The 14,269-nt window shown below is 38.6% G+C and overlaps 1 protein-coding gene across 3 annotated transcripts in view; it reads right to left on the bottom strand.

Moving 5' to 3' along the window:
- The window catches only part of cramp1 (cramped chromatin regulator 1), a 56,647-nt gene that overhangs the window by 23,015 nt on the left and 19,363 nt on the right, over positions 1 to 14,269 (bottom strand). For all 3 annotated transcript variants that reach the window (XM_043712047.2, XM_043712049.2, XM_043712048.2), the window contains exons 5-11: positions 13,771 to 13,854; positions 11,801 to 11,849; positions 10,120 to 10,205; positions 8,564 to 8,687; positions 6,591 to 6,672; positions 3,042 to 4,358; positions 1,265 to 1,430 (exon numbers count right to left, since the gene is read on the bottom strand). In XM_043712047.2, the coding sequence (XP_043567982.2) occupies positions 1,265 to 1,430; positions 3,042 to 4,358; positions 6,591 to 6,672; positions 8,564 to 8,687; positions 10,120 to 10,205; positions 11,801 to 11,849; positions 13,771 to 13,854 (1,908 nt within the window). The remainder of the gene's footprint in view (positions 1 to 1,264; positions 1,431 to 3,041; positions 4,359 to 6,590; positions 6,673 to 8,563; positions 8,688 to 10,119; positions 10,206 to 11,800; positions 11,850 to 13,770; positions 13,855 to 14,269) is intronic.

The following is a 14,269-nucleotide window of genomic DNA, read 5'->3' as shown; positions in this document are numbered from 1 at the left end:
TTCTGCATGCAACTTTATTTTTATCAGACATGCACTTTAAAACTGAAAAATTGCTTCAAGCTCACAAATGAGAAAGCTCACTCATTATTAGCAAGGCTAAGATTAGGTGCCTATCCATATATTGCTTTCTTTTGGTTTCCTTTGAAAAGGCAGCACTAGTTGGCTGCCTTCTTGATCCAGTGTGGTACAAGACCAAGGTGGTCTGACAATGCTGATGCAAGTCCAAGTCAAAATGCTGTGGGGCTTCAAAAGGAGCTTGGTGCTGATAGCGTTTTCACGTGCCTGCTGCTCTTGTCCTTTTAGATCAAGACTGCATGTTTAGGAGGTGTTGCTAAAGAAACTGTACTAAGTTGTTCAGCACATTCTACAGATGGGATTAGTTTTGGATGGTATCATGGTCAACATAGATACAGTGGGCTGAAATGCTTGTTCCTGTGCTGTACTGTTCTGTGTTCAAAATATTTTGCCAAATGTGTCCAGTATATTTGTGATAAATGACACTGATGATTTGCCATTACCACTATATTCAATTATAAAGATGTTGTTTTTGGTTATCTTTGTTTCAATTTAATAGTACATGACTCAAGACAAGATGTAGTAGGTGAAAGCTTTCATGAATTGTTAATAACCTCCATTATCACATCCTTTTTTCCAATATACACTTCACAGGTTTTCGAATCTATATAACTCTGGAAACAAAAATCTTCCACTTGACAGTTTCATCACATCAAAACGTCATGCTGGAAAGTTTGCTTACATGCTGGAAAGACAATGATGTAGTATTTTTAAATAAAGACGTTTTCAGTATTTTGAATTTCAGTAATTGTTGTATTTCTGAGCAACTCAGTGGATAGAATTTACGTATGGAATTCATTCACTAGTAACAAAGGCACACAAAACTTAGCAATACATCCTCTCAGTCAATTGACACATGAGTAGGCAAATTGCGCCAACACCAACCCAGTCATCATAACCAGAGTGAGGTCAAGAGGAGATAAAAATTTGTTGTTCAATAAAGTCTATGCAGTTCAAAAGCTACCAAGTATAGCAGAAAAAGAGTTGGCACCAATAAAAGTAATTATCTTTGATCTCTGCAGGTCTTCGAATGAATAGTTACACAACACAATATGACTATATTTAAGGAAAACAAACCTATGCTGAGCGGAACAGATAATAGCAAAGATTTTACATAGTAGCACATCATTGTATACGCTTAGGGTTCAGATAAATCACCATTCCTTGGACTCATCGGTCAGTCACTAACCTGAAGTAGCAGTGGGAGTAACTGTTTTGTTACATCGAACTGCTGCAGCATTTCGAACACAGCCAGGGCTACGTGCAAGAGTGATCACCTTTCCTGGTGGAGTGTGCATCTGATCATCTTGGCTTAACTTCATTGGAGATGTCGCCACAGAGCTAGATTCTGGATTCTATACATTATAAAAGAGCTGCATGAGACAGTAGCATCGAAATCTTCTATGCATTCCCCTGATCTCCAAATCTCTACTTTTTAACAAGGTATCAGTGGGGTAGCATGATTGGTCCAATCCACTGGAATGCTTTCACTGAACAATGTTTGCCCCTGCTCCATATTCTAACATGCTAGGAGTTTCACACAGACTTTTACAAACTATCTTTGACACATATTTGTTTACAACATTATAGAAAATCAATGTTGTTAGTTATTGCTACAGTAACTAACATCCATTACTTTCAAGTCTAGGGTCTAATGGCTTAAATTTTAGCAAGGGGGAATGTAACAACATATGCTATTCTTTTGAATTCTCTTCCATAATTAAAATGCAGTTAATCCTAACTGCTTATTATTTTTAAATGACGGCGACTATGTCAGATCCTAACAAATGGCAAGGTTCTTTTCAGAAGAGAACAAAATCAGAGAAAAATGCAAACTTAAACCCCTAAACAAAAAACACACAAATTTCAAAATAATGCCGATATAAAGTGCTTATTTCTTCATTCTAGTGACCTGAAGAATCCTTTATTTAATTCTACGTGCAGGCTAATCCTAATTTTCTAAGGACTGCTGAGATATGGACTTTGCCTGCTGTCTGCATTGAAAATGGCATTTGCATTCTCTCAGACTCCTAGCATCTTGTTGCACAAGGAAGAAACAGATTCACTAGGAAGAGCATCAATGTTCCCGACACTCTCACCAGAATTAACATTTCTTGCACCAACTTTTGCATAAGATGTCACTCCTTTTGAAAATTTATCTATACTCTGGCACAGAAGCCCCACAATTTCTGCTCTGACTTATCAAGCAGTGACCTGATCATACTAAACTTGGGTTAAGATGTCTTATGAATCAAAAATTAACTGTTGAGAGACTTGAAGAAATTCTACTGAAACACCAATTAGTTTTGCATATTTCCCTGTATACTTGGGAAATATCTGACTGTATTTACAAAGCTGGAGATAACCTGGGAAAATATTTTCACAAGAAAAATGCCATCAGCTACAATTAAGTCATTGGTATTATTCATTTCAAGAATAAGTTATCTACTGTGGATACAATATTATATTACCACGTGTAGATCCAACAAATTATTTCCTTTGGTTTTATTCTACAGTTCCGAAATGAGTTTTAACCTGAAAAGGAAGGGCTTCAAGGAAATGATACAATGGAGTTGCTAAACACTTGGACATAAGTGATCATGAACAGCAGTATGGCAATAAGAGCTGCCTCCAGTTTAAGCCTTCCCAGTGCTTTGCGTTAGCATGCGCCACCTGGAATGCAGTGACAGCAGATTTCTTGTGTTGTTTGGTAAATGTTAATATTTTAGAAACTAATCTTTAAAGCTTCAAAGTAAATGTAAAATGCAACTTGTCTGTAGATAGGAACTTATCAGTTATCGTCTTACAACTTTCAGTTTTAGGTATTTTTTTTAAATTAAAAATCAAAATAATGTACAGATGTATTAAATGTTGCTTTATTCTCGGTCTGCCTTTAAAATAACATTTAATTAGTTTTAACAGAAACCATCTTTGGTGATTCCCACCGAATGAATCATTATACTCACAGGTTTAGGATTCACTTCAGTGGAGATAATCTGCAGCAAGCATTTCAGCAACCTCTGACTTGTACCCCTAGTCCTCTCAGTCTCCTCTGAATTGTTCCGTGAGGTCTGCACCCAGTCATACTCAAGCTGCAATTTGTTGGGTTTCCCCAGCATGAGGTACAATTCAGCCAATGTCAAATTCTCAGAGGTACTCGGACTCCAGCCATCCTCCTGCACCTGCTGGGCCAAATGGGTACTATCCTCTTTCAGTGGCTTTGGAACAATGCTGGCACTACTGGGTTGTCCCTGAGAGGGCACAGTAATTATTGAGGCCTGCCTCATCAGGCAGTCGGTCTCAGACACCTCTTGGGTGCATGACACTGGCTGTTCACGAGTGCAATTAGAAGGTATTGTCCTATTATCACCATCATCTAGTGTAGTCAAACTAGGTGACTTTAAAGTGGTATCATTGGCCAACTGCGACCCTGAAATGGCAAGTTTCTCATTGTTCAGTTCCATCATTTCTACGTTTTCCAAATGCACAGCACTGGGATCACCAGAAAATCCATTTATGTGTGAAGCAGTAACATCTTTTTCAGAGGATTTGGCCTTACACGTACACCTCTCTGGAACTACTAAGTTCTGACAAGATTTCATGTAACGAGGAACTGGGTCCAAGAGGGATATTTCATCAGTGCTCATAATCCCCCCACATACACAGAGCTCAGCAGTGGTAGTTACTTCTGAGGACTCCATAACAGTCGCTTCATTACCGTTGCATTCTTCAGTAGAAACCTCTGAATTAGGTTTAGGTGAATGAAACAGACTTTCTCCATTTTCTCCCAACTCTTGCTGTCCCACATCAAAATCCTCTGGTTTTGGACTGTCTTGCTGCACAGCTGCCTCTTCAGCAGATATACCTTCTGAAGGCGGCAGTTCATCTTCAGTGTTTTGTGTTCCTTCTCCAGTCAACAACCCAGACATTTTGTTACCATTTCGCCCCTCTATTGTGGCCCGCATTTGCTTAACAGGTCCTTTCATTGTGCCCTGTGCACCTTGGTTGACAGGAACCATCACATCCTTGGTGACAGAGGCTTTAGCTAGAGTCTGTGCTGGTGGGTGCAAATGAGTGTCTTTTACAGTCTGTCTGCATCTCCCAGTTTCCTGCCAGTGCACTGTACAACAAGCTTTTGAATGAACCACCTTTGCCACTCCAGGTAATGCAGTCAATGTACAGTTCTCTGCAGGATACAGATGGAGTTCTGTCTTTTCATCAAGTCCCACACCCCTCGATTCATTATCTCCAGAGTCCTGCTGGCGTTCTTCTAATGATTTGCGCTAAGGTCAAGGTTAAGGTGAAGCAACAAACGAGACATTACCAGAATGCTGTTTAGATTAATTAAAATGGACTTAAATGTTTTTTGCCTGGTCAGCTCAGTTTGACTGGTATTGCAATTAGTAGCAAAACGAAAGGGGAAAAAGAAGTCAATGCACATTTCATTACTTCAGGATGTAGCAGTTAATTACAGCCAACAAACTACTTTTGAAGTGCATTCACTACTGTAATGTAGGAAAACGCACAGCCAATTTTGTACAAATGTTCCCCCCAACAATTATGAGATAAACTGCCAAATAATCTGTTTTGGCAATGGTGGCTGAAGCATAATTTATTGGCCAAAATTCAAGGAAAAGTTCCCTGTTTCTTTTTCATAGCACAAAGTCTTCTGCATCCATCTCAGATTGCAGACAATGACAACAGCTTTTGACACTTCCTCTATTACAACATTTTCTGCTACTACACTAGAGTGAGTATCAGTCTAGGTTACAGACGCAAACTGGGCCTTGAGCCTCCAACCTTCCATCTTAGATAGCTGTTCTCATTAGAGAGAAGATGGTTGAGAAGTGACTTAATTGAGACATAAGATAATCAGAGGGTTAGAAAGGGTGGACAGTGAGAGCTTTTTTTCCTCGGATGGTGATGGCTAACATGAGGGGACATTGCTTTAAATTGAGGGGTGATAGATATAGGACAGATTTTAGAAGTAGTTTCTTTACTCAGAATAGCAGGGGTGTGGAACGCACTGCCTGCAACAGTAGTAGACTTGCCATCTCTAAGGCATTTAAGTGGTCATTGGATAGGCATATGGACGAGAATGGAATAGTGTAGGTAGATGGGCTTCAGATTCACAGGTTGGCACAACATCGAAGGCCCTGTACTGCACTGTAATGTTCTATGTCCTAAGAGTAGGACAACTGAGTTACGATCAGTATTTAATACAAAAATCAAACTACAGCATATGGGTTTAATATACTTTGTGTTTAGTCTGGTCAAACCTAGAGAGGTAAAATATGAAATGTTAACAGGTAACTGATGACTAAACATGGTAAAGTTTAGAAATGTAGTCAATACAACCAAAGAAGGGACCAGTTACCAGGCACAAGCATGGGATTCCCCACGAATAATAATATTTTAAGATATTTACAAGATACATTTATTTGTATTGAGTCACAGTAATTATTCTATACAGTTTTTTTTAAAAAGGTAAGTTATTGACAAATAGAGTGTCTTTAAAATGTATTACATGCCTCACAGAATCATGCATTAAGACATATTTTGTGACATGGGCAAAGGTTTCCAGTTGCCCTCATCAGAAGAACAGCACAAGTCATGCATGAGTGCAAGATAAAACGGAGACAAACTTGTAAAAAAGTACAGGGATAAAAGAGGAAAAGTATATTTGTATCACACATGGAGCTGAGTTTCACCACTCCACTCTGCGGCATAGGAATGGCAATGCTCTGAATATTATAGTGCTGAATTTCTAGAACCCATTCCCGTAGCCAATCCTGGAAACAGGTGGATTTCTCGTTAAGTCTTGTAGATCACATCCAATGATGTACTTAAGGCCCAGGCACAGTTTTTACACAAATTATCAGAGTTGACACCAGATGTAAAGTGGCCTAAACAGTAATTCCTAGAGACGAAAACAGTGATGATAGGATATCTAAAGATGAATGCAAGGGTCTCTTCTATCCACAGAAAAATCTTTCCACCTACTCAAGAAAGGGGAGAGGTGATATCCAAGGCCGAGGATGGACATGTCGGAAAGGGAGTGGAAGGTGATCTTGAAATGGGTGGTGACCAGGAGATTTCCTGCTACCTCACCAATTTAAACGTTAGCTCTACAGGGTTCTCCTTGCGCCAGAATCAGAAAGCTGATAAGAGCACTGGTTAAGCACCTCCAGTTTGGTAACGAGATGCAATGAGGTCTAACATTTACAACAGCTTAGAACTCTTACAGAAGAATTAGAAAGGCACCGTGATTGTTTTGCTGACTGTCCATCTGGTTGGTATTCACTGATGGATCAGCCTACGTATTTTTCTCATGGAAGGCAAATACTGCAGTCATAGGAGATCTGAAATAAAAACAGAAAGTGCGAGAGAAACTCAGCAGGTTTGGCGCCAGTTGTCTCTCTTTCCACAGATGCTGTCAGACATTTTGAATTCCACAAACATGTTTTATTTTTAATACAGGATTTCTTGCTGTTATTAGTTGAAAAAAAGGATACAATTCTGAATTCTTGTAAAGCCCACTTATGTTTCAGGAATTCAATGAGACTAGAAACTTTGCGGTGCAGCTCCACCATCATCCTGCAAGGAAGTAAAAACTTTGTCCATCAAACAATGATTTGCTCATAAAAGGTATCACATTGCAAATTACACATTGCTGAAATAAAGGACTGAAAACACGACATGCTGTTATTCAGCAGCTACCTCCTAGCAGAGAAATCCAGAATCATTTTAGTTCATTGGATATGAAATTACAAACTCCCAACACTTTGTTTGATAAACTAGATAGATATGAGTTTACAATAAGACTGCAAAATCATGAGGTAGAAACAGGTGTAGGACATTTGGCCCCAAGCCTATTCCACCAATCAATAGGATCATGGCTGATCCAACATTCCTATATCTACTTTCCTGAGTTGTCCCATAACCCTTGATTTCCCCCACTGATTTCCCCCACAGAGATCTCTCGCTCTCACCCTTAAATGTTTACAAGGGCTCTGTCCCCACAGCTCTCTATAACAATGAGTTCCAAAGATTCTCAGCTCTGAGAAGAAATTCCTCCTGATCTCAGTCTTGAATTTATTCTGAGACTAGGCCCTCTAGTTCTGAACTCTCCAATGAGAACAAATTTCCTCTCAGCATTTATCCTGTCAAGCCCCTTGTATGTCAATAAGATCACTCTCATTCTTTTAAACCAGTGAATCAAGTACTTGTTGGTATGGAGGGACTATCTTACTGAACCTTCTCTGAACTGCTCCAATGAAGTTATATCTTTCCTTAAATAATGTGATCAAAATTGCTCACAATACTCCAGATGTGATCTCACAGCACCTTGTACAACTGCAGTAAAACTTCCCTAACTACTACTACGCATGGAGAGCTCTGGATCTGCCTTAACAGTCATGGAATTGAGGGTTGAGCTTTCCAAAGCAGATCAACTGGCTGACAAGTGGAGGCTTGCCCAATTTATTAATAGAGATAGAAGAGAAGTACAAGCAAAATAAAGTTTACATGTTTGTACTTTAGGGTGATTGCTGCTTCATTTTGGCTGACTTGCATCAAAGATGTTCCATGGTTTTAGTTTCCCCTTTGACAGTAAAATAGTTACTTTTATAAGGAATCATGTGTAAACTGCTTTCAGTATAAATCACCATTAAGTACATTTTGTCTCATGTAACTTATTGAAAATTGGCATTAAGCAATAGTCAAAAATCAATTGCCAACCAATTGTATAAGACTCTGGTGCGGCCGCATCTGGAGTATTGTGTGCAGTTTTGGTCGCCATACTATAGGAAGGATGTGGAGGCACTGGAACGGGTGCAGAGGAGATTTATCAGGATGTTGCCTGGTATGGTAGGAAGATCGTATGAGGAAAGGCTGAGGCACTTGGGGTTGTTTTCATTGGAGAAAAGAAGGTTTAGGGGTGGTTTGATAGAGGTGTACAAGATGATTAGGGGTTTAGATAGGGTTGACCGTGAGAACCTTTTTCCATGTATGGAGTCAGCTATTACGAGGGGGCATAGCTTTAAATTAAGGGGTGGTAGGTATAGGACAGATGTTAGGGGTAGGTTCTTTACTCAGCGAGTCGTGAGTTCATGGAATGCCCTGCCAGTAGCAGTGGTGGACTCTCCCTCTTTATGGGCATTTAAGCGGGCATTAGATAGGCATATGGAGGATAGTGGGCTAGTGTAGGTTAGGTGGGCTTGGATCGGCGCAACATCGAGGGCCAAAGGGCCTGTACTGCGCTGTATTCTTCTATGTTCTATGTTCTATAATTGTTACATTTGCTAATGCTAGAGGTAAATACAAAGCCTTACTCAGAACCATATTTACTTATAAAAACATTTCAGGAGGCATTCTAGTTATAATATAAAAATGTAACAGCACAACAAATTAAACTCTCTATCTGATCATTAGCAAAATAATGGAATGAATCTATCAGATGTAAACAAATTAGAAACTGAACATCTACCTTAGTCGAGGATTCTGTGCCAAGCTCTGAACTCTTGCCCAAGTGTAGTTACTGCGTGGCAGAAGTTCAAGTAGCACTTTCAGAGGAAGTCTAACAGGTTTCTGGTCTTCTTCATCGCTAATTCCTAAAAATAATTTTTAAAAAAGACAGTCAAAAGACAATTTCGGGAAGATGGGTACAAAACGAAGAGATAACAGGAGGAAACAAAGGGGTTATTTGTTTTCTTGCTATTCACCCAGAAAGAGAGTTGATGGTAGAAGGTGCATTATGGGGGGGCAAAAGCAAGTAGAGTGACAAAAAAAAACAAAAAGGGAAGATACAAAGGTTAAGCAGGAGGCTTGGTGGGGAAGACGTAAATGTGTTGATGGGAGCCAGTAGGTTAATACAGTCAGAGTCATAGAGATGTACAGCACAGAAACAGACTCCTTGGTCCAACTCATCCATGCCGACCAGATATCCCAAACCAATCTAGTCCCACCTGCCAGCACCTGGCCCATATCCCGCCAAACCCTTCTTGTTCATATACACATCCAAATGCCTTTTAAATGTTGCAATCGTACTAGCCTCCTGCACTTCCTCTGGCAGCTCATTCCATACACACACCACCCTCTGAGTGAAAAAGTTGCCTCTTAGGTCTCTTTTATATCTTTCCCCTCTCACCCTAAACCTATGCCCTCTAGTTCTCGACTCACCCACCCCAGGGAAAAGAAATTGCTTATTTATCCTACCTATGCCCCTCATAATTTTATAAACCACTATAAGTACAGTCTCTGATGCTCCAGGGAAAACAGCCCTGACCTATTCAATCTCTCCCTATAGCTGAAATCCTCCAATCCTGGCAACATCCTTGTAAATCTTTTCTGAACCCTTTCAAGTTTCACAACATCCTTCCGATAGGAAGGAGACCAGAACTGCATGCAATATTCCAACATTGGCCTAACCAATGCCCTGTGCTGTAAGAGCAGTAAATGGATAAAAGGGTTGAGGACAGCATGAGTGACTGGGCTACAAAAGGAAAGGGCTGTATTTTCCTTGCAACCCCACCTCAAAATTTGACAGCAGTCTTGTTAATTTGATTTGTCCTCAAACTATTCATTACCTATTGTCGAAAGGGAAAGTAGTAAAAGAGAGAGAAACAAAGAAGAGATGGGGCAGATGCATAAGCGAGGTGTAACAAAAACGTGACAACAGGTAAAAGGCATCAAAGTTCTACCAGAGCACAGGGCTGCTCTGTCATTAGGAAGGATTGACTGGTCATGGTTTAAACTGAAGGTCACCATGCCTCACACAACAGGAGAGGTTGAGAAGCAGCGTCCTTCATAGTGACCTCAGCCGGTGTGAGAATTGAACAACAGGGACGTGGGGGGATGGAGGGGTTTGGCGGCAGCACGGAGTCCCAGCAGCCCTTCATCAGATTTGAACATTTTTTTGTTCCAACAGTATGCCCCTAGATGCAAAGACAAATTTTTCACTTTCCACTTACTATTACTAATACCTTCTTAACATTTGATGAATTTAATTTCATCTGATTTTTAACATCACCTTATAGAACTTACCCTCAGGATCACAGATTTTCTTCAACGCCCGGCACATTGGAGTCTTTATTCGTAAATTGCGACCTTTGTATCGCACTGTGGTGGCACTGAATCAGAAAAATCATAATGGCTTTAATGCAGAGAAAGACAAGACCAATAACCTCAGCTTTCACTTAAATTATGAAATATCTATATTTTGGAATTGCTCTAAAGATCTAGCTACCTTCCTGAAATCAATATGGTAGAGAGCCTTTTCCACATGCTCTTATGATTCCAAGTTGGATAAATCATACAATAGAAAGTCTTCAAAACTGCTTGATCAGTCAGATTACAAAATCTTAGTGAAGACTACAGCATAACATATTGCTACAAAGACAGGAGAGGCTATCTGTACCGATCACAAGTACAACTGCCAATATATGTATCCGAATATCTTGAATGCAGGGAGGGTTTTTTCCTATTTCCCGTAAGGCTATGTCAGGTATCAGTCATTTTGCACGAAGAGGTGTTTTCTGTTATCAACCCAGACACACTTAATAATCTTTCATTATAATCATCTTGTCCTGCAATTATGATTACATTTAGGATGAACCTTTTTGAGTTCACCTCAGATGTTTTTCATTTCTATAAAGTTCTTTCTCATCCCCTTGTTTTCAAGACATTCTTCTGCGTCACTTCCTTAGAACTCTGCCCTCAGATATAAGCAATTCAGCTTCTAGCTATAGTCTGCACCAATTCGAAAGGCCACTTACAAATACTGCCGAGGTTTTATTATCTTTTCAGTTGCTTCAATAAGTTTTCCTGTTCCCCAACCAACTCAACAGTTTGATTAATGTATTTTGTGCTTCTGAAGCCAGATTGCTTTGGCAGATGAGAACAACATCTTACATCGACACTTAGGGAAATCCATCTGTGCAACACAATATCACTTCCATAACCATACCCTATTGCGCACTTTTCTTCACTGAATTCTTCACCTACCTCCAACATTTATCAACAATACTAAACTTACATAATTGTCTTTGATGTGCAATCGTGTCAAGGATGTTTTTGTGAAGTCAAGACGCATCATATTATGGGGCTTTCTGATTAGTTAGACTGGAAAATCAATGACTCCAAAGGAAAATGAATATACAGTGAGCGCACCTAAAGGATTCAGTGTTCTTCTAATATATTTTAATGACATTCTTGCATATTGCACTTTTGTTATTAGAGACTGCTACATACTATCATAATCATAAGCAGCCAATAGATAAGTATAAAAGACAGATCGTTCTGCTATAATGCATGTTTCATCGATGCAAATTTGCTGCAATGCGACTGATGAATTGGGGACTCTGTTCCTGAAGCACGAACTTTTAAAACGTGTTTTGACTGTAATTCAATTACGTTGCCAACATTTTACGCGCTGTTTCTAAAGCATGATTTTTCTATAATGCGGGTTGCACAAGAATGCAACCATTGTCTTAAGAGGTACCTGTAAGTACCTCTAAATTCAAACCAATTGATAACAAACTTTTATATTTGATTAGCAAAAATTAGCATTCTTTTCAAGGCTTAAATTATTATATCAAATTTGCATAAGCCTTGAAAAGAATGCTAATTTTTGGTCAAAGGACATGCTAATGATAGTTATGAGCAATTACATTAAATCATTCTTTGATGGCATTGGGTAACCTTTTATACTAAAGATGTTACTTACCCAGCTTGAATTAATTCATTGAGTTTAGCTGCATTTTTATCATCCATGCCTGAGAAAATAAATGCATTATAACAGAATTAAATTAGTATGCAATCTATAATTTTAGAATACATTAGTTGTTTGCTCCAGGCTATACAGTCCTTCTTCAGATGTCCTTTACTGGAATTCTTTCCTGAATAGGTTCACTGAGCATTAAATAGAACAGAGACACCAAATCAGCTGATGTTTAGTTGCTTAATCAGCTCAGAAAAACAAGCAATTGTTTTTAAACACTGAAAATAGAACAGCTACATGTCTTGCTACACAACAGTACATTTAAGTGAAATAAAATCTTATCCTAATCCAATGCTAATTCATGAAATTTAATAAGAAAGTAAAACTTCTCAAGATCATACATTCTACATTAAGGAAGCGACTTATGAGAAAAGATATTTTGCTTGCAATACTCCATCCCATCAATATTAATGGGAGAATTATCTTGAACCATGAACTAATAATGTATCATTAAGCCATCTGGTTCAAAGAGGCCCCAAAATTATAACAAGAAAGGGCCATTTAGGCTATCAATCTGCATTTACAATTTTTGCTGTGAGCCACCTATTCGAGAAAAAAATGTCACTCTTATACAGGCAGTCCCCAGGTTATGAATAGGTTCCATTTCTCAGTAGGTTTGTAAGTCTAGTTGTATGCAAGTTGGATCTTAAAATTAATATTTCTATGGGACCTCGCTCCTAACTTAATCATATTCCAAGGGATGTATCTAAGGGCTTTTCTTATATAAATTCATTCATGGAATGTGGACATTTTTGGTTGGGCCAGCACTTATTGCCCATCCCTAGCTGTTCTGGAAATTTGTGGTGAACTGTATTTTTAAACTGCTGCAGTACATTTGGTGTAAGCACTACTCTCACTGTTTGCTTTTGTAAATAGGATCATATTTTTATGTATGATGTGATGATTAACTAACAAGTAAAAAGACACCATTAGCAGTAAATTAGATGCATAACAAGTTAGTCTGTTTTTGGTGGTGGTGGTACCAAAATGACATGAGGAGAATTCCATATTCTCTAAATAGTTTCACTGGATCCTTCTCATCCATCCAAGCAGATGGCTGAGGCCCCGGTTTAACAGCTCCATAAAACAATGATTGCTGATAATGGTAACCTTCAGCAAATCAAGTACTTTTTCAGCATCTGCTATTCAAAGCAATACATGGAATGAACATTACCAACTGATACCCATTGAACACAATGAAGTTATTTATCGCGGTAGCTATTTAAAAAAAATGTACCAGGAAATGTAACAAATATTTCAAAGAATGAATTGACATAATAAATGAGGTATTTACAAGTCATGTAGATTAGAATTCAGAAACTATCCCAAACCAAAACATGATTGCTTGCAGAGAGCAAAACAGGGGCTTTTGGGTGTGGACTAGTTCTTTTTCGCAAGGTGATGGGATTCATAGATGCTAATGGCAATAACTAATTTTTAAGAAAAAAAATATTTTATATTCTGTATTTCTACATTGCAAAAGGGGTAGATCCAATTACAAGACACTTCCTCTCAGAAGGCCAAAAAAAGTAGGAACAGGAGTAGGCTGCTTGATCCCTCGAGCCTGCTCCTGCATTTAAAAGGAAGATGGCTGTACCTGTTTGCTAACTGTGTTCCATGCACAAATACCCCCATGTCCCTTTATGCTTCAGCTTTCTGTACTTTTTCTTCATTTAAATAAGAGTTCTTTTTTCTCCCTTCCAAAATTAACAACTTTTTATTTTCCCACATTATACTCCATTTGATAACTTTTCGCCCAGTTAATTAACCTATCAATATCCCTCTAAACTTTTTGTATCCCTCTCAATTTGCCTTTCCACCTATTTTTGTGCATTTCCTACCAAGCTATTAATATACATTGTAAACAGTTGTGGACCTCTATTACATGCCTACCACATCCAATAAAAAATACTCACACCCGCCGATTTTTTTGCGTAATTCTCCATAACATATTAGCCCATAGAGCTCCTGGGATGATTTCTTCAGTCCTCGTGAGAACACTGCAACAAAAAGTATAATTCAGAATTTTTTTAAGGATTAAGTCGAAATTCAATCAAATAACTTAGACAAATAACTTGATCCTGGAATGTTGGAAATCTGAAACACAAACAGAAAATGCTGGAAATACTCAGCATCTTCATGGAGAGGAAAACAATTAAAATTTCAGGTCAATAAACACTTAATCAGAAAATGATGATCTTTTAGAATAATTAATTGCTTTGAATTAAAAGTCATTATCTGAAATGTTGAAATTGTTTCTCTCCACATATATTGGCAAATCTGAGCAGATTTAGTATTTTATATTTTAGTTGATAGAAATAGCAGGTTGCTGAACAACATGGACCAAATGATCCTAGAGCCGATTCCTGACCCGTACCAAAATTGCTGATCTCAACCAGCTTTTCATTGTTGTTC

The sequence above is a fragment of the Chiloscyllium plagiosum genome, unplaced genomic scaffold (genome assembly GCF_037043375.1).
Source record: "Chiloscyllium plagiosum isolate Xiang-an unplaced genomic scaffold, Cpla_swu_hap1 HiC_scaffold_20, whole genome shotgun sequence".
NCBI lineage: Eukaryota > Metazoa > Chordata > Chondrichthyes > Orectolobiformes > Hemiscylliidae > Chiloscyllium > Chiloscyllium plagiosum.
This window is presented reverse-complemented; position numbering and strand designations above follow the sequence as displayed.